General features: G+C 38.3%; 1 protein-coding gene across 6 annotated transcripts in view; it reads left to right on the top strand.

Moving 5' to 3' along the window:
- Positions 1-19,510, top strand: part of USP6NL (USP6 N-terminal like) — a 188,931-nt gene that overhangs the window by 10,594 nt on the left and 158,827 nt on the right. For all 6 annotated transcript variants that reach the window (XM_079912062.1, XM_079912061.1, XM_079912060.1 and 3 more), the window contains exon 2: positions 6,659-6,745. Coding sequence is in view for 1 of the 6 variants with exons in the window: in XM_079912064.1 (XP_079768190.1) it covers positions 6,742-6,745 (4 nt within the window). In the remaining 5 variants the exon portion in view is untranslated. The remainder of the gene's footprint in view (positions 1-6,658; positions 6,746-19,510) is intronic.

The raw sequence follows: 19,510 nt of genomic DNA, 5'->3' as shown, positions 1-19,510 counted from the left end.
AGCAGATGCACAAATGACACAGCTCTTTGGGAAGGCTAGCTGCTTCTACGTTTGGTTAATGTATAATCATCAGTTTTTTCATGTAAATTCCCTCTTGCATTTTATAGTGGACCTGGCTATCACTTGTATTTGTCTCTTTCTCTTAAAGAATAAGTGAGTCAGGGCTTCCCTGGTGGTACAGTGTTAAGAATCCGCCTGCCAAGGCAGGGGACACGGGTTTGAGCCCTGGTCCGGGAAGTTCCCACATGCCGCGGAGCAACTAAGCCCGTGTGCCGTAACTACTGAGCCTGCGCTCTAGAGCCTGCGAGCCACAACTACTGAAGCCCACGTGCCACAACTACTGAAGCCCACGCACCTAGAGCCCGTGCTCCGCAACAAGAGAAGCCACTGCAATGAGAAGCCCACACACCTCAACGAAGAGTAGCGCCCACTCACCACAACTAGAGAAAGGCCATGCGCAGCAATGAAGACCCAACGCAGCCAAAAATAAATAAAATAAAAAATAAATTAATTAATTAAAAAAAAAGAATGTGAGTCACTACAACTCTTTCCGTCTCTTAATTATGACTTAAAGATTATAAATGCATTTAACTCTTTTATACATGTGATTACTTAACATATGTTGTCAGTTTTATTTATAATCATTTCATTTCTGAATTTTGTTGGAAAAGTTTTGCTTTTTCATAATAAAATATATATTCATACGAAGGACTATATGTAATGTTATGTAAGGTCTAATAGAATGATATTTGTACTGTCCCCTCCCTCAGGTTAAGTGGTAGAATGCTAGCACTACCGTCTTGGCTCACACCTCCCTACAACTCCTCCTCTATCTTACTCCTGTCCCCAGAAACTCTGGGATCCAGCATTCTCTTGCTTTTCTTCTTCTTTTTTTTTTTTTTTTTTTTTTTTTTTTTTGGCGGTACATGGGCCTCACTGCTGTGGCCTCTCCCGTTGCGGAGCACAGGCTCCGGATGCGTAGGCTCAGCGGCCATGGCTCACGAGACCAGCCGCTCTGCGGCATGTGGGATCTTCCCGGACCGGGGCACGAACCCGTGTGCCCTGCATCGGCAGGCAGACTCTCAACCACTGCGCCACCAGGGAAGCCCCACCCTCTTTTTAAAAAAAAATCGTGAATTATATACTTATTTCTGTTGTATCTTGCTTATTATCCTTAGTTTTACAATTTGAACTTGTTTTTATGGTAACTTTATCTGTGGAAATTCTTACGAGACCTGGGTTAAGAGTGCTTTCTCCCAGAGAAGAATTGCAATTGAGGACACTGTCAACCCAGGGCCACTTAATTTCTAGGCTTGAGATTTTCACAATGTACAAGTAGTATGGATTTGAACTTGGTACCTGTGTGAAGGTTGGTTTTGGTTGCAAACTTCCAGGGAATAGTCCCCTTCTCCTCCCAAAACACCAATAAGCCTAGACGCAGGGGAGAATTTTTCTCTAGTCTCTGTTTGCGGTAGATTGTTTTTTCATAGTTTATTCTTTTTTATTGAAGATTTAGTTCTTCAGGGACCAGGCTTTAAGTGCTTATCTTTAGTCTGACTTCCCATGTTGTGTAGTATGAAGCTTTTGCTTTGTCCCATGCATGACTGTTAACACTGAAATCTCTTCAGCATTATCCAATAGAATTTTCCATGATAATGGAAATATTATATATCTGTGCTAATATGATAGCCAGTAGTCACCTTTGAAATGTGGCTAGTGTGACAAAGGAACTGAATTTTAAATTTTAGATGCTTTAAATTAATTTAAAATTAAAAAGCTACATGTGGCTAGTGGCTCAGTATTAGACAGTATAGCTTGGTTATAGGGGATTGTCCGTGCCTCTAGAGCAGTTGCTGGCATCATTGCCCACCTTCCACTCTCTATTTGTGCTCCTGTTTACTTTTTTGGTCTCTGAGGACATCCCTTAGTTGCTTGTGAGCTTTGCTATGCATTCAAAAGGATAATTCTTATATTTTTATCAAGCATTTTTAGGTGTCATGTAGCAAAAGGGTTCTCAAGCCGTTTGGACACAAGAATTGCAGAAAGGGAAGTCTCTTACAGCTTTATTTTATTAGTTAGTGAAGTACTTATCTTTTTTTTTTTTTAAAGAAGATGTTGGGGGTAGGAGTTAGTTTATTTATTTATTTTTGCTGTGTTGGGTCTTCATTGCTGTGCGAGGGCTTTCTCTAGTTGTGGCAAGCAGGGACCACTCTTCATCGCGGTGTGTGGGCCTCTCACTATTGCGGCCTCTCCCGCTGCGGAGCAGAGGCTCCAGACGCGCAGGCTCAGTAGTTGTGGCTCACGGGCCTAGCCGCTCTTCAGCACGCGGAATCCTCCCAGACCAGGACTCGAACCCGTGTCCCCTGCATTAGTAGGCAGACTCTCAACCACTGCGCCACCAGGGAAGCCCTGAAGTACTTATCTTGAATGATAAACATTGGAAAGTTCATAGCAGAGTGGTGGGAATTCTTTAGATAGAAACTGACCGTGAAATTAAAAATTATGAGAAAGAATTAATTAAATAATTACTTTGTCCTTATTCTACAAAATTTTTAAAGATGATAAAAATAGAACTGTGGGTAAAGTTTTTAAAGTCTTACGCATAATCTTCAGCTTCTTGGTGTCAGTGTTTTATGTATACAAGAGTGCATGAATGAAAAAGTATACACGTATTTAGAAGGAAAAATATTTTGAAAATGGATGGAAATAAACCAAATGAGTTTAAGAGATCATAGTGAATGTTGGTATTGGGGGAACAGCTAAATCGTCCTGGATTTAGCAGGAGCGTGTGTTAGTAATTTAGTTGTAGGGATTTTTTAAAAAATCTAAGTAATGAGTCCTAGCTATTTCTCACGTAGACACTTCTTTTTCTCTTATAGCCAAATATTAGAAACATGCAGTTGGTTTTTAGTATTTATGAATTAAAAAGTCTAAATTCTTTGTAATTTCTGTTACTTCAGGATTTGCTTACCCTTTCGAAACCATAGGTAACTGATTCTTTTTTTACGTTTCTATTTCTTATTGTAGTAAAATACACGTAAGATTTACCATTGTAACTATTTTAAAGTGTACAGTTCAGGTACATTAAGTACATTCACATTAATGTGCAGCCATCACCATTCATCTCCAGAACTTTTTTCGTCTTCCCAAAATGAAACTCTTCACCCATTAAACACTAACTCCCCATTTTCCGTTCCTCCAGCCCCTGGCAGCCACCATTCTACTTTCTGTCTGTGTGAATTTGACTTCTCTAGGTCCCTCATACATGTGAAATCATAGAGTACTTGTCCTATTATGACTTGCTTATTTCACTTAGCATAATATCTTCAAGATTAAATTTGATTTTTTAAAATTATAATTTGTGATGAGATTAAAAATGGAGATTACATTAGCTTTTAGTAGAGATTGGGAATCTTTGTGTATTTTCTTTGTAGAAGTTATTGTACAATGAAATAAATTAATGTTAATTTGATCTCCAGACAGAATATCATTAGAAACAATAGAATGTGCTACTGTATGTTGTGGTTTATAATTCTATTAAATTTAAGTTTTAAAATAATTTAAAAGTGGGACTTTTGAGCTAGTTTTAGAATAGATGATCTGGTGTTATAAAACCAGAAATCCTTTTAAATACTTCCGTAGGTTTTAACTGACTAAAAGTGACAGGAGGGACTTCTCTGGTGGCACAGTGGATAAGACTCTGCACTCCCAATGCAGGGGGCCCGGGTTTGATTCCTGGTTGGGGAACTAGATCCCACATGTGTGCCACAACTAAGAGTTCGCATGCCACAACTAAGGAGGCCACGTGCTGCAACTAAGGAGCCGGCAAGCTGCAACTAAGGAGCCTGTGAGTCGCAACTAAGGAGCACCCCTACTGCAGTCAAGACCCAGCGCAACCAAATAAATAAACTAAATAAAAATAAATATTAAAAAAGTGGGCTTCCCTGGTGGCGCAGTGGTTGAGAGTCCGCCTGCCGATGCAGGGAACGAGGGTTCGTGCCCTGGTCCGGGAGGATCCCACATGCCGCGGAGTGGCTGGGCCTGTGGGCCATGGCCGCTGAGCCTGCGTGTCCAGGGCCTGTGTGCTCCGCAATGGGAGAGGCCACAGCAGTGAGAGGCCCGCGTACCGCAAAAAAAAAAAACCCCAAAAAACAAAACAAAACAATAAAAAAAGTGACAGGGATTATTTTTAGGTCATGTTTAGTGCCTGCAGTAAAGAAAAGGATATGGTGGAGTTTCTTTCCTTTAACTGGTCCTTGAGTTCCCTGTCAGGATGGGTGTCAGCGGGCCTAAGGAGGCCTGCTGTAGCATTACCACTTGTGCATATCAAGTGTTATCACAAAAGTTGGAGGAACCACTTGAAAGAACCCATAGTAGGTTAGCATGAGGATAAATTCTTTGCTGAAAATAAACAGCAGTGGCTCAAGTTCCTGGAAAGTGCGTTGAAAAGCCAGATTTTGCAGAAATATCCCAATAATGCCTTTTACGTGAAACTCTGGATTTAAGACAGACTCTTTCCCTCTTAGACGGTGTGAAAAACAACAAGTAAGATTTTTCTTCTTTCTTCTTCGTATGTCCAGGTTGGTAGCATTTTGAGGAGGAGGAAGGGAATCTGAAAGTTTTATCATTTGTGCTTCTGAACTGCCCCATTGCTGAAAAGAATTGGTGACCACCTACTTGGGGATGGAGGGTCTGCATTTCAAAGCTGTGATTAGCATAAAGAATCTTGAACATAGGACTTCAGTTATAAGTAATTTAAAAATGTGTTTTCTAAGAACTACTCCATGACATTAATTCCAGCTCATGCATTGTTGCATATTTGTCAAGTACATTTACCACCTCAGATAGTAAGGTTATAAATCCAGTGTTTATAAGTTTTATTATCCTGGTTTTTTGAGGTTACTCTTTTTAGTGCTGAGAAAACTAATATATGAGGAACTTCAATCCTTGAATAAGTTTTTATCTGGCAGTTTATAACTGTGGGTAGGAGGGGTGCATGACTTAGTACAAAGTGCTTTGATGTTGCCATGTAGGAATTTTAAATTAAGATAAAAAACTTGATATAAGCATGAACAAAGAGAGAAGTCCCTGGGCGGAGAGAAGACCTCACAGGTGTGAGCGAGCAGTGCGTGAGCTCCCGGGGCCCCTGTGAGCGGGTAGTCTCCTCTGTGTCTCTGTGACATGGGGCCCTCGTCCTCGGCCACCTGTCAGTTTGCTCCTCTGGGCAGCGTGCGCCACCTCCTAGTCTCCTGGCCGGGAAACAAGTCTAATAGACTCGGCGAAGCACCAGGAAGAAAGTGTATTCATTGTGAGACCCTTTCGTCACGTGGATTATGTGTTGCTTTAGAATTTTCCCTACAGCTTCTCATTTTCTTTGGGATAATTGGGTTATCTGGAAATGGAAATCATTTAATAGTAGCCGCTGCAAGACGAAGAGGAGGGCGTGTGGGGTGGGGGCTAGGTGATTATGCGGTAGCCCGTCGGAGATAGGCCACTACTAATTACAGCGTGTGGACCCTGCTGGGCGTCCAGAATTTCCGTTCGGTGAATTTATCCTTCTTTTGTATATTACACAGTATGAGTAGAGATGTTTTATAGATGGGGCAAGCATTGTTTCTTCAAAAGATGGTTCCTGAACTGAAATCTGTTTCAGAAGCAGAGGTCCTTAGTATTATGCTATTTTCTTAATTGATCTAGAAAGTAATCACCGCTTCTGGTGATTACGAGAAGTAGCTTATCAGTTTATGAAGGCAGCTACACATGACTTAGCACAAATGTAAATTTTATATCGAATCTGATGTTACCTTGTTTGTGGAATTTCATGTATTAGGTTTGGGGAGGCATTTGTGCATCTGTGGTTATGTTTAAATGTAGCATTAGTATTACTTTATGCCTCATTTTGTTTAATATATTATCAAGAGAAGAAGATTTATAATGGAAATCTTGGCAGAGGGTTAAGTTTGTATTTATAATAATGCAGGGTGGTGCTTTACGTTATACTCAAAAGAACCAAATAACAAAATTTTGTATGTAGTATTTATAAAGTGTATTTTTAAAATATGTACAGAAAGTTCCTGGAAAGGAGATATGCCCCACATGGTTGGGTAGATGTAGTGGCATTGTACTGTGAGAGAATTTTTTTTCTTTCTACTTTGCTGCTGTTTCCAGCTTTTTAAAACAATGAAACCATATTACTTTTATAGTGAGGAAGCTGCCCATTATAAGGGAAAGTCCATAGCAATCACTTTGGTAACCTTTATTTGATGGTGTATATAAATCACCTGTGTGCAGTCAGAATACATTTAGCTCGCGTGATATGCTTAATTTACCCCCAATGGAGTGCTTCCTTCCTATGACTTATTTATGTGGGGGTGGGATGGGGAGGGACTGAAGACAAAGGGCACATGTTAATAAGTTTCTGTGTGGTAACTCCTTTAGACATACTATTTGCTTTTGAGGTAATGGCTTACTGAAAAAGGAAAATAGGAGCAGAATCATGATATTCCGAAGATTGGTAATTTTTTATATTTAGATGACGTCATGGGGTTCTTTTAGAAATAGAAAATTTTTATAAGTAAATTATTTTTATTTCCTTTTAGAAAACTTTAAACACTGACCTTTAGAAAATATGATTTCTTTCTCTTTGTTTTCTGACCAGGACATGTATTCCTCTGAGAAACGTTGGACAGCAGATTTGGGTGTAGTGCCTGATCGGGACCACGTACAAAGACATCTCCAGTCATGGGTAAGTGCCCTTCCTCCTGTGTATCATTTCAGTCCTCTTAGGAGCATCTGCGGTGTTGTCCTTAAAGAAAAAAATTGTTACTGAGCAGATTGGAATTGTGTCACTTCATCAGAGATTGGATAATCTGGTTCAGCCCAATACTGTGCACTTGCCTGTATTTAAACGAGGAGATTGATGTTTGATTTATTCTAAGAAGTTAGGTGTGGTGAGGATATCTGTGTCATTAGCTTCTTGGCTGGTTTAGTTCTACTATCTAAACTTTTCTGTTGACTAGCCATTGGAAAGTGACTTTTTGGAAATATGAAGAGGGAAAAAATTGCAGTTGACCATAATTAGCAGAGGTTTTATTGTGTGAAATTTAATCATTGGGTAACATAGGTTAATATTATATTTAAGCAAAAAAAAGAAAGAAATCTCTTTATCAATGTCTTTGATGGATCAAGGAACCAAGTCTATCCTATAGACCTGTCTTGATATAGATTTTATCTGCTCAGTTGTGAGGGGATGGTATGTGTAATATTTTCTGTCATTCCTTTCCACTTCTGTTTGTGAACAGAACTGGATTTTACTATTTTGTGTTGTTTACTTTTAGAGAGTGAGGAAAGAATTAAGATTTAATCCTGACTGGGATCCTATGACAGTTCTGATGTACTTTTAGAGTACAGCTTTTTGATTATGGAAACCTTGGGATGAAGTGAGCATTTTCTTATTGGAATATAATATTAGAGAGTTTAAAATTTTTCACATGTTATTTATATTAATTATATTTACCTTAATAGGAATAGAGTCGCTTTTCTCATCAGTTTGAATAATCAGGCAGTTGATAAGTGAAAATGAAGCTGTTATTGTGACATCTTTGAGTGCTTTCTGCTAAAAGTAATATTGCAGGTAGTGGTCTTTGGTTTTGGAGACTTTTCAGTGGGTTACTTTTTCGGTGGTGTGCTTTGAATAAACAAGGATAGTTGCCAGATGAGTTCAAATACAGATTCGGAAAGAAGCACCTTTGGTTATGTCAGCTCCATTCATATGAAGTTTTGTGAGAATGTTTACCTATCATAGAATGCCAACTCTAGTAAAGATGGTAATATGACTTCATGAACACTAAGAGCATTTTAGTTTAAAAAATGCTTACCTTTTTTGGAAATGTAACTAAATTTTGTTCTGCGTTGTAACCTTAGTGGTCTGGTAGATCACTGTTACAGCTGGCAAGTTCTTTGAGGACAAATACAGGGTGTCTTTGATTTTTGAATCTTGGTGTCTAACACGACTGCCCCCTAAAACTCAGAGCCCTGTGAGCGTGAAAGCAGAGGGAGGGATGGCTTACTAGGCAGCCAAGATACGTATCGGAACCACCAACAATTTATCTATAAATTACAATGGTTATACTTCATTTGCAAGATTAAAATTTTTTTTTTATATCTACTAGTTCATTTCTCATTTCTGCTCGTTTGTATTTAATATTTTTTTGGTTGTTATTTATCTCTTCGAAGATCTCTTACATGCTTATTTTAAAGTCTTTTTCAGATCATTTGATGATTTTTGTCTTGTCTGCAGTGAGTTTATGTGTAGTTGTTGATATTGTTGGTGTTTTCATCATGTTCTGTAATTCTGCAGGCAAGTTCTGATGGGAGTTTCTTTTTTCTTTTTCCTGTGTGTGTGTGTGCGCGTGTGTGTGTCTCTCTGTCTCTTTGTGATTTCCCCTGCTGGTCTAGCAGATTTGCCGTTGTCTCTGCCTGGCTTTGGAGTTCCCAGATCAGAATCAGGTCTGTGTTAGTGGACCAGAGCCCCGGTCCCATGGTGACGTTGGGGATATCACAGATTCAGTCACTGAGGCAGCTGGCATTAGGTCAGCCGCTTCCTAAGCTGTAGCCTGAGTGCAGTTAGCAGAAGTCTTTTTCAGTCTAGTTTCCTATCAAGGAAGAGTGCCAGCCCAGTCCCTGGTTTTGAGCAAAAAGCCTGGCTACTGACCCTCGTAGCCCTTGTGGAGCCCTTGTTACACCACACGATCAACCCATAGTTAATCCCCGAGGATCAGCTGCCTGCTGCCTTTTCCTGCTTTGGGGCCCAGAGCTCAGCAGACCTCCTGGCTTCAGCAAGGCTCACACGTTGTGTTTCTGTTAGATTTCTGATCTGTGGAGACGTTTAACATGTTTGGGGGCATAGGTATGTCCTTTTGGTCATTTGTCTTCATATTTTATCTGTAATTTCTCTGTGTTTGTTGGGAAGAAAGGGAGCTGCAAAGCATGAACAATGCCATTGGGCATTTAACCACTGGGAATACAGTGAAGTCCCCAATCCTTACTTCACATTTAAGATTTAAAAATAAATCAGTTTCTGCTTAGTTCCCTGCTTCCTAGAGTTCCTCCCCGTCGTCCATTACCACTTCACTCGCTAGGTGAGCCCCGTGGGGCTGTGCCTCCAGAGCATGCTGCTTGCCTCACTCTAGTAGCTGTCGTCCTCCAGTAAAATCAGCGGCCTGTTTACTCTGATCTTCGTCTGTTCTGTAAACTCCTTAAGGGCAAAGACTTATTCCTAGTGGTAAGTTCCTGGCACTGAGTAAATGCTCAGTAAATAGTGCATGGATTTGACGGTTCCTAAGTGACATCCTTACTATGTGGTAACTGTAGCTGTTCCATGTGTTATTATTCTTAGGTTGAAATTCGAGCTGCTCCCATGAAAAGAGTGTGTGTGTAGGATAAAGCGTTCCAAGTAGGGGAGCACTGTGAGAAAGGCATGAAGGTTTGACCATACAAGGATGTTACTGAGTAGTTGAACATTCTGGAATATAGAGCTGGGGAGGAGATGAAATCAGGGTCCGGGGGCATGTACATTTCTGAAGGTTTGGACTTCATATCTCAGGGCTTAGGAACTATTGAGGGACTTCAGTTAGGGGAACAACTTAAGATTTTATTCTGGAAAAATTCCTCTGACAAAGAGACATTTTTGTTAGATGTAAATTAAAAAGATGGGTTACAGGCAGTATTTGCTTTGCCTAGTTTTGTTCTTAGTTTTCAGCCCTTTCGTTGCTCGCTTTGAAATAAACTTTGAGTTTCTTTCTTGCCAACTTGATTTTCTGTAGTGATGGAAAGAAATCATTCTCGAGCAGAGAACTGGAACCATGGATTAGGGAGTGTTGTCATGGTCTGAGCCGTGTTGCAGTTTCTATGGGGTTGTAAGTTTTCATAAAGGTGGGAGGGAACTGAGTATATCAGAGTTCCTGTTTTTGTAAAAATTACTGGAGAAGCATGGTACAGGTTAAAAAATAGGAAGACATGTCATTAAAGATAGAATTTCCAAACCTAGATTTGGATGAGATTGACAACTAAAATTTTTTTCAGTATTTCTCTAGAGATTACAAGAAAGGTTGGATACTTGTATGTCTGGATGCGTTTAGCTCTGCAGGATTTCCTAACCCTTCCCATGTCATGAACCATGTAGGACATGGTAGTAGTTGTACAGCATGTGAGATAAACTAATGGAGATGTTTGGGGCTTGGAGGCTACCAGCTCTGACACCTCAGGCCGGGCCGAGGGATCTGTTTCTCTGCACATCCTGACACACAAATTGGGATGCTCCAACTGTAAGACCTAGAGAATTTGTTAGGTGCTTTAAGATGTTTTTCAGCTTTTAGTCTCAATTTTTATGTATTCTGTTAAGTTCTGAGGCCGAATATTGGTCTTGTGGAATATGTGTTATATGATGCTGCTATGCTGTGCATTTCATTGTGAATTGTTAACTTTATTACAATTTGCAAAAAGCCTTTTTCAGTACTTAAATTGACCTTAATTTTCTATAATGCATATTCAGCAATGTTTAGCATTTATCAGATTTGTTAAAGATTTTGTTTTATCAGATGGTGCCAAAGATGCAATAAAGTTGTTATATTTAAAGTCTGGCTGTCATTTAAAATGGATTTTTTAGATCTTTGATGAAGATTATAAAAGCAAGAGTAGTTTGTATAAAGAGCAGTGCTTGGGACTTCCCTGGTGGCACAGTGGTTGAGAATCTGCCTGCTAATGCATAGGGGACACAGGTTCGAGCCCTGGTCTGGGAGGATCCCACGTGCCGCGGAGCAACTAGGCCCGTGAGCCACAACTACTGAGCCTGCGCCTCTGGAGCCTGTGCTCCGCAACAAGAGAGGCCACAATAGTGAGAGGCCTGTGCACCGCGATGAAGAGTGGCCCCTGCTTGCCACAACTAGAGAAAGCCCTCACACAGAAACGAAGACCCAACACAGCAAAAATAAATAAATAAATTACTGAACTCTTACCCCCAACATCTTCTTAAAAAAAAAAGACTCCACCTGCCAATGCAGGCGACACGGGTTCCAGCCCTCGTCCGGGAAGATCCCACATGCCGCGGACCAACTAAGGCCGTGCGCCACAACTACTGAAGCCCACATGCCTAGAGCCCGTGCTCCGCAACGTGAGAAGCCCACGCACCACAAGGAAGAGTAGCCCCCTCTCGCCGCAACTAGAGAAAGACCGCGTGCAGCAACAAAGACCCAACACAGCCAAAAATAAATAAATAAATTTATTAAAAAAAGAAGAGCAGTGCTTAACAACTTCTAGATGATTATTTTGATGGAATATGTTAAAAAAAAAAGCCAGAAAAGCACCAAAAACCAAAAGTGATAATTTAGGGTACTAATTATTTTTCTTTTCCTAAGTTTTAAGTTAAAAAAAATAAAGCTTATCTAATCTATTAAAATTTTTAATCTTTACTTCTGTATTTATTTCATTTTCTTTGGAAAAGTTTTGCTCTGTAAGTAATTATATGAAATGTTTCCTAGGAGAGTCTTTTTGGATGTTGACTGGGCAATCCAGGAGTGAATCTGTTGTGTGGGAGAGTTTGATCCTGCCCTTTGGCCTAAATAGTGGAGTGAGTTTTTTGAGGTTACTTCAGGATATGAAATATTTCTCTTTTCTCTGAGGAAAAAGTAATGGCAGCGAATAATTTGGGATGTGGTGTATTTGTTGCTTTCTAATAAGAGTAGAAGTAAATATCATCATTCATTGGAACGGTAGACTAAGAGATGATGCTGAAGTGAAGAACACTTTAACATTTGTTAGAGCAGATAATGTTACAAATAATTGAGGAGATTACTAAATCCCTGAGTGGTGGGATAAGGATTCTTCTGAGTCTTTTTATTAAATAGAAAAAATCATGCAACGAGTAAGATAGGACTTTCCCTAAGTACTGGCTACATCTTCTCTCTATAACAATAGCCTATCTAGATGTATATCCTGTTTTATGGAATAGCTGTGTACCTCAGAAGTTGGGCAGAAGTTAAAGAAAAGAAAATTTAAGTTGAATTGCATTTTAAATACTGGCGTGTCTGCATTTAATGAAATCTGGAGAGAAATCCCCTTGAAAAGGACATTAATTTCAGAAAATAGAGTTTGAGTTTTACAATTTTTTCTTGAATTCATTTTATTATAACTGATGTACTGGTTTGAAAAATTTCCTATCTCTTTAACAAAAACTTCTCTAAAAACAAGAACTTCTCTAGTATATTCTATATGAAAATATTATAGGTATGACTTTTAGTATTTCTCATTCATCAAAAGACATATAATGGAAAACAACTTGTAAGTGATATTTGTTATATGGTCTACAACTAGTTTATCTACATATAATTAACATCAGTTTCTTTTTTTAAAATAGTGTCTGGACAGCTGTATATTATCACTTTTTGCATTTAGTCAAATAGACATTTTCTATTAAGAGAATTTGAGCCTGTCAGTGTATATGATGGATATCATTGTATAGTTGTCTTCTCATTTCCCAGATATGTGAAATTGATGTTAAAAATTTCCTAGCCTCGATCTTTCTCCCTTAAAACTGATCTAAAATGATATTTTGGTGTTACTTTTTTTTTCTTTTTTGGAGAGAGACAAGTGATTATGTAATAATTCTTTCTAGCCTCTCTTTAAAGCCTTGGGCTGAAAGGATGAAGAATATAGCGAGAACGTCTTCCCAGTTTCCCTTACCCCAGTCTCCCACTCCCACTTCCAGCACTGAGCCATAGTTAGTTATTTTTTTTAAAAAAAGGAAATGTTGTATAGGTTTCTATCATGATTGTGGTCCAGAAGTTAGGAGGGCAAATGGAACTGAAAACTTTTTATATGAGTTATCTCTTATTTAGCTTCAAAGATGGTGGTCATCGTATAGGCAGATGGTAGTGGAGTGCTATTTTCCCCCCTAAATTCAGAAGCTGACTTCTGCTGGCATTACCTAGGTACCCCTGGAATTGCAACAGTTTTCTTTCTGCTTACACATTTGGAGCATTCAGGTGTTAAACTTTAAACAGTGGGATGTAAAAAGATTATGGTCAGATACTAACATACACTCATATACATCTTATATTAAATTGTGGGGCATTTGGAATTGCAATGTCTTTTTAAAAGTACAGTTGCCTGTTTCAGATTCTAGAAGAATGGAACAGAACTGGAATTTATTGGATGCACTGATAAAAGCTTTCGACACTATATAGTAAAGTACTGTGATCTCCTCACTGGTTAACCTTGTTATATTCTAACAAATGCAAAGTAAGGCAAAATATGTTTGCTTGACTATAACTTAAAAGAAATTTGAAAAGCAAACATGTATTAAGTTTTTATGTAAACCTACAGTAGTTGGTCTTTTGTATTTTCCTTAGGTAATAACTTTCTGTTCTTTCCTTCTGTGATACGTAGATATAGATCAAGTAAGTGTATGTACCAGGAAAGGAGGAACTAGGTATTACCAGTGTTGGAAGAATATTACAAACTTGTTTCCTTGTGACAATTATGGCACAACAAAATTTGAATTTGATTTTTCAACCTGCTTGAATTTATTGTTTTAACTGCAGTAATACAAGGTTATATGCCAAATGATTGATTCAGACTGTTAGAATATGATTGCCAAGATATATTAATATTTCATTGGCATGCTTTATTATAAAAAATGTTGTTTCTGGTGGTAGAAGTAACCTAGAAGCTATATGAAAGGGGGTTTCCTTACTGCTAACTAAAGAGAAAGCTTCTTTTTTGTACCCTCTTTTGGGTTAGGAAAGATCCTTCTCTGTTGCCATGAAGGATGCACATGGTCTTGATCCATATTACCACACATGGAGGCCATAGGGCCATTGTGATTAAAAAAAAAAAATCAGCCTTAGACCTTTCATGGAACTTTGTACCTATATGTACCTATGGGTATATGTACCTATATGTACAGGGAACTTTGCCCAGGACCGGAGAAAAACCCCGCCCCAACTTTTTAGGTACCCAAACTGACTTTGTTAAAAGGAACTTGGATCTCAAATGATTACTTAGTAGAAGTAACTCTCCACTTAAGAAAGGTATACTTAAAAATGTTGACTTGTGTTTTAAAAGTGGAGTCATTATTCTCTTTTCCCCTAAAATGTGATGTAAAAAATTTTTAGCTATCAGGTTTTAGTCTAACCTTAAAGCTATGCTTTCTTAGCTCAGCGCTGAGCTGCATTCTGATGAACAATAATAACTTCTAGGTCTGCAGAATTTTCCTTCTTAAGTTATTTTTTTCTGTTTAGTGCCTATCTGTTCTCAGCAGGTGAAATTCTACCTCTGATATAGTGAAATTCTATCCTTCCTTCCCACCCAGTCCAACTTTATTTTTTCCATGGGATCAATACTTTATTTTATTTTTAAATATCTGAATGTGTATTTTAAAAATACACGTTATTTATTTTTGGAACCATTTGAGAATAGGTTGCATATATCGTGTATTTTGATGTGTAGTTCTGAAGAATAAGGATACTCTCTTACATGACTGCAGTAAAACTATCAAAAAGATAAATTATGTTTATCTGGTCTACAATCCTTATTTCATTGCTGACAGTTTCCCCAATAATGTCCTTTATGACAATTCTGTCCTTCCAGTGACGGGTCCAGCTGAGTATCGTTCACGCCTTGCGTTTAGTGTGAAGTCTCTTTAGTCTCCTCTAATCTGGAAGGTTCTTCAGATGTTCTTTTTTTTTTTTTTTTTTCTTTTGCGGTTTGTGGGCCTCTCACTGTTGTGGCCTCTCCCGTTGCGGAGCACAGGCTCTGGACGCGCAGGCTCAGTGGCCATGGCTCACAGGCCCAGCCGCTCCGCGGCATGTGGGATCCTCCCAGACCGGGGCACAAACCCGTGTCCCCTGCATCAGCAGGCGGACTCTCAACCACTGCGCCACCAGGGAAGCCCTCTCCTAAGATGTTCTTTATCTCACATGATGTGGTATTTTAGAAGAATACAGACCAGTTCTTTCACGAGTGTCCCTGAGGTTAGGACTGTCTGAGGCTCCTCTCCCGGGATCCGTCCTGGCATGTGTGACTGGTCTGGGGGCATTCCTTCAGGAAGCTGTCTGGAAGGGACAGGAGGACTGCGTGGTGATCTCTCCATTTCCTTCCGATTTGGTTCTTTCACAGAAAAATTTCCCATTTCTTCTTTAATTGAAATAGGATTCAAATCTCTTATATAAGAACAGGATTTATTATTCTACTGGTTTCTGTTTTGCTTTTATTGCAAAGACTTGAGAAAAATGGTAATGAAATATTTTCTAGAATGTGAGATGACCTTGAAAGGAGACATTTGGCTTTTATCAAGAGAAATTCCTTTCCGTATGATTCCTGTTTTGAATTACATTGACGAAAATCTCAAGATGCTCTTGAATAAGTACTATGAAGGTGTAAGGTATAGCGCTGTTGAATTTAGTTTTTTTTTAATAACAATAAAGCAGCTGCAGCTCTTCATATATAAATTGAATTTGCTTCACTAAAGGTTAGCCCTTCCCATAACTTGGTGCTTCTTTGTCTTTGTCCTAATAAATTTTCTTTAGCTAAAAATAGAATAGGTGAACGTATCAAGACTTTGATTCTCATTGGGTTTTTATGGGTTATATTAAATTTAATGTGAAATGGTCAGGATACTTACTATCTGTAGTTATAATTCTTAAAAGTTTAATAATTGAAAGGTATATTGGAAGCTAGAAAATTGACAGAATATTGCAAAGTATGAGAGATTCAAAACTTGTTTTTAGACAACATTGAGACAGACGATGCTATAAATTAATTTCTTAAAATGTTTTAAGAGTTGTGGTGTATGAGTCTGATTTTAAAACAAATTTTAAGGAAGAGAATGTATGATTTAGAATAAATATTAATAATGTTTTCTTTTTAGTACTAACATATTTAGTGAGCACCTCCCCGTGTACTGCTGCTATGTTGGTCTTTGGGGATATAGACAAGGACAAGACTAACATGGCCCTGGGCCTCATGGAGCACAGAACTAGTGGGGAGGAAAGATACCACAGCGTTGTTAATGCAAAAAGGGAAGCTGGTGTCTGCAGGAGCCAGGGAACCTCCTTCTGGGAGGGCAGGAAGACTACCCTTAGGAAATCATATTCTAGATGAGGCCTGGCTAAGTGAAGAGGAAGGGGGAGAGGGTTCTAAACAGAAGGAACATGTGTGAAGATCTGGAATTAAGAGGTTGAGATTAAGATTAAGAAATTAAGGAAAATTTAGCATTGGTAGAAGTAGGTGTTTGGAGGGGATTAAGTTGGTAACTTCAGTTTAGATAAACACCCTACTGTTGCCTCCATTTTATACTTAATTTTACCTAATCTCATCTAAACTAATCTGTTCTCTTCATTTTCTCTAATCCCCTTTTGTTGTTTTAAAGTATAACTGTAACATTAAAATAAATACATTTGGGAATGGGGGGGAAGTCATTGGTAACCCCACTTGTTTGCTTTTTTGCATATGGTCCTCTGGTATTGTCCAGATAGTATATATTTTGATGTAATTGGGTTCTTGGTGTATATGCAATTTTATATTTGGATTTCTAACATTGAATTGTGTTTAGATAGTTATCATATTTCCATAATTATTTTTATACTTAGAATTCATAATTATATTCCTTAAAGGTAATGATGCATAGTAACTTATTTAACTACGTCCCTATTTTTTTTTTTATTTATGATGGTTCATTTTTTAAAAAATGTTTGTAAAATGAATATCATTGATGACTTTGCCCTATTTCTTAAAAAAAACAACTATAATTCTTTAGGCTAGATTTATAGTATTGAAATGTTTTTGTAGATTTGTAGTATTGAAATGTTCTTCCTGTCTTTCTTAAAAGACTACATCAATTTACAGTGACTCTGGTAATTGGTGTACAAGGATACCAGTTTCACCATGACTAGCTCAGTAGGCTCAAAATGACATTATACTGTTGCTTTCAGTTGCATATTTGATTTTTAGACAGGATAACTTTCCAAAAAATTTGTGGTAAATATCCATAATGTAAAATTTGCCATCTTAACCACTTTTAAGTGTACAGTTCAGTAGCATTAAGTATATTCACATTGTTGTGCAGCCAATCTCCGGAACTCTTTTTACCTTGCAAAACTGAAACTCCGTATTCATTAAACAACTTCATATTCCCCTCCCCACATCTTTTGGCAACCACCATTCTACTTTCTGTCTCTGTGAATATGACTACTCTGGATACCTCATGTAAGGGGGAGCATACAATATTTGTCTTTTTGTGACTGGCTTATTTCATTTAGCATAATGTCCTCAAAGTTCAGACATGTTGTAGCATATATCAGAATTTCCTTACCTTTTAAGGCTGAATGATATTCTACTATATGGATTACATTTTGTGTATTCATCTGTTGATGGACACTTGGTTTGCGTCCACCTTTTGGCTATTGTGAATAATGCTGCTATGAACCTAGGTGTACAAATATCTCTTTGAGATTCTGCTTTCTGTTCTTTTGAGTATATACTCAGAAATGGAACTGCTGGATCATATGGCAATTCTATGTTTAATTTTTTGAGGAACTGCCATACTGCTTTTCACAGTGGCCACGCCATTTTGCATTGTACTAGAGTTCCAATTTCTCCACATCCTTGTCAACACTTGTTATTTTCTATTTTTGGATAGCAGCCATCCTAATAGGTGTTCAGGAGGTATAGCATTGTTAGGATATCTTTTTCATGTGCTCACTATTTACATTTTCTGTTGCATCATATCCTTCTAAAATAGTCTTTTCTTCCAAAATGCTTATTGAAAAATCACAGATTTTTAACCTTGGATGATGCTTTTTTGTCTCTCCAAAAATTTATTACGAAACAATATAGTTTTTTGTTTTTTTGTTTTTTTTTTTGCAGTACGTGGGCCTCTCACTGTTGTGGCCTCTCCCGTTGCGGAGCACAGGCTCCAGACGCGCAGGCTCAGCGGCCATGGCTCACAGGCCCAGCCGCTCTGTGGCATGTGGGATCTTCCCGGACCGTGGCACGAACCCGTGTCCCCTACATTGGCAGGCGGACTCTCAACCACTGCGCCACCAGGGAAGCCCAACAATATAGTTTTTATATGTTTATTGGAACATAGGTAATTTTGTGATGGTCGGAGGAGAGAGAATGCGCAGTATACAGAAAAGGCAGAGATGGAAAAAGGTTTCAGAAAGGGAGGAAGAGCAGAGAATGATAGGTACCATGGATCAGTTTTGCTCAATGTATTGTTCTGTCAAGGACTCTCTTAATGGTCTTCCTTCCCTGTTGTGGTTAATGTGTTATGGTGATTACAGATTTTATATTGAGGAAACGCTGGAAAGACCTTTCTGAATGTTGAAGAGACTGCTGTGTTTATGTACACAAGCACTTTTATGAACTCTATAGAAATCCCTATGTCTTTATGTTTGTATGTTATGTGTGTGTGTATATATATCTCCCCACATAGGACTGTTTGATCTTAAATGTGATGTTATAATGAATTATGATTTATTCCAAATTGAGTTATGATTTATTTTGAGATAAACATATACTTAAATGATTTTTAATATGTGTTTTTTTTTAATAGAGCATTAAATTTATTTCAGTTGTATCCTGATGTTCTTTTTTTTTTTAAAATATCTTTATTGGAGTATAATTACTTTATAATGGTGTGTTGGTTTCTCCTTTATAACAAAGTGCATCAGTTATACATATGCATATGTTCCCATATCTCTTCCCTCTTGCGTCTCCCTCCCTCCCACCCTCCCTATCCCACCCCTCCAGGCAGTCACAAAGCAACAGCTGATCTCCCTGTGCTATGCAGCTGCTTCCCACTAGCTATCTACCTTACGTTTGGTAGTGTATATATGCCCATGCCTCTCTCTCGCTTTGTCACAGCTTACCCTTCCCCCTCCCCATATCCTCAAGTCCATTCTCTAATAGGTCTGTGTCTTTATTCCCGTCTTGCCCCTAGGTTCTCATGACCACATATTTTTAATATGTGTTTTTTAATGGTAATGAATTTTTTAAAACTAATTATGTTATTTCATAGCTTTGTTAAAATCTGGAGTAGGTCAGATTGCCTGGATACTGTGTTTTCTTTGAATTCTTGATTTTGAAAATAAAGTCATATTTAAATTTCCTTATTATGACTAGAAAGTCTCTTTTCCTTCCATATCTGTGCATTCATCTGCATGTAGCTTGGGAAAGTCAAAAGAGAGGTCATTTCTGCACAAAGGAAAGCTTACTTTAAAAATTTAAAATGTGGTAATTCAGAAATTGGAATATGTTCAGTTATAATGTACTATGTATGGCCTTTAATTCACACCGTTTTTCCACTTAACGGCACATGCTCCAGTCATCCAGTGCTTACTCGCGGTAGTCATCTCAGTTGTAATTCAGTAATGAATTGTGTAATTATGTGTTTAATGCCAGTTTCTCTTGGAAGAATGAAAGGAGGTTGATCACACACCTGTAATAACCA

The sequence above is a fragment of the Stenella coeruleoalba genome (genome assembly GCF_951394435.1).
Source record: "Stenella coeruleoalba genome assembly, chromosome: 2".
NCBI classification, from domain to species: Eukaryota; Metazoa; Chordata; class Mammalia; order Artiodactyla; family Delphinidae; genus Stenella; species Stenella coeruleoalba.
Note: the sequence above shows the minus strand (reverse complement) of the source record. Positions and strands in the feature narration are given on the sequence as shown.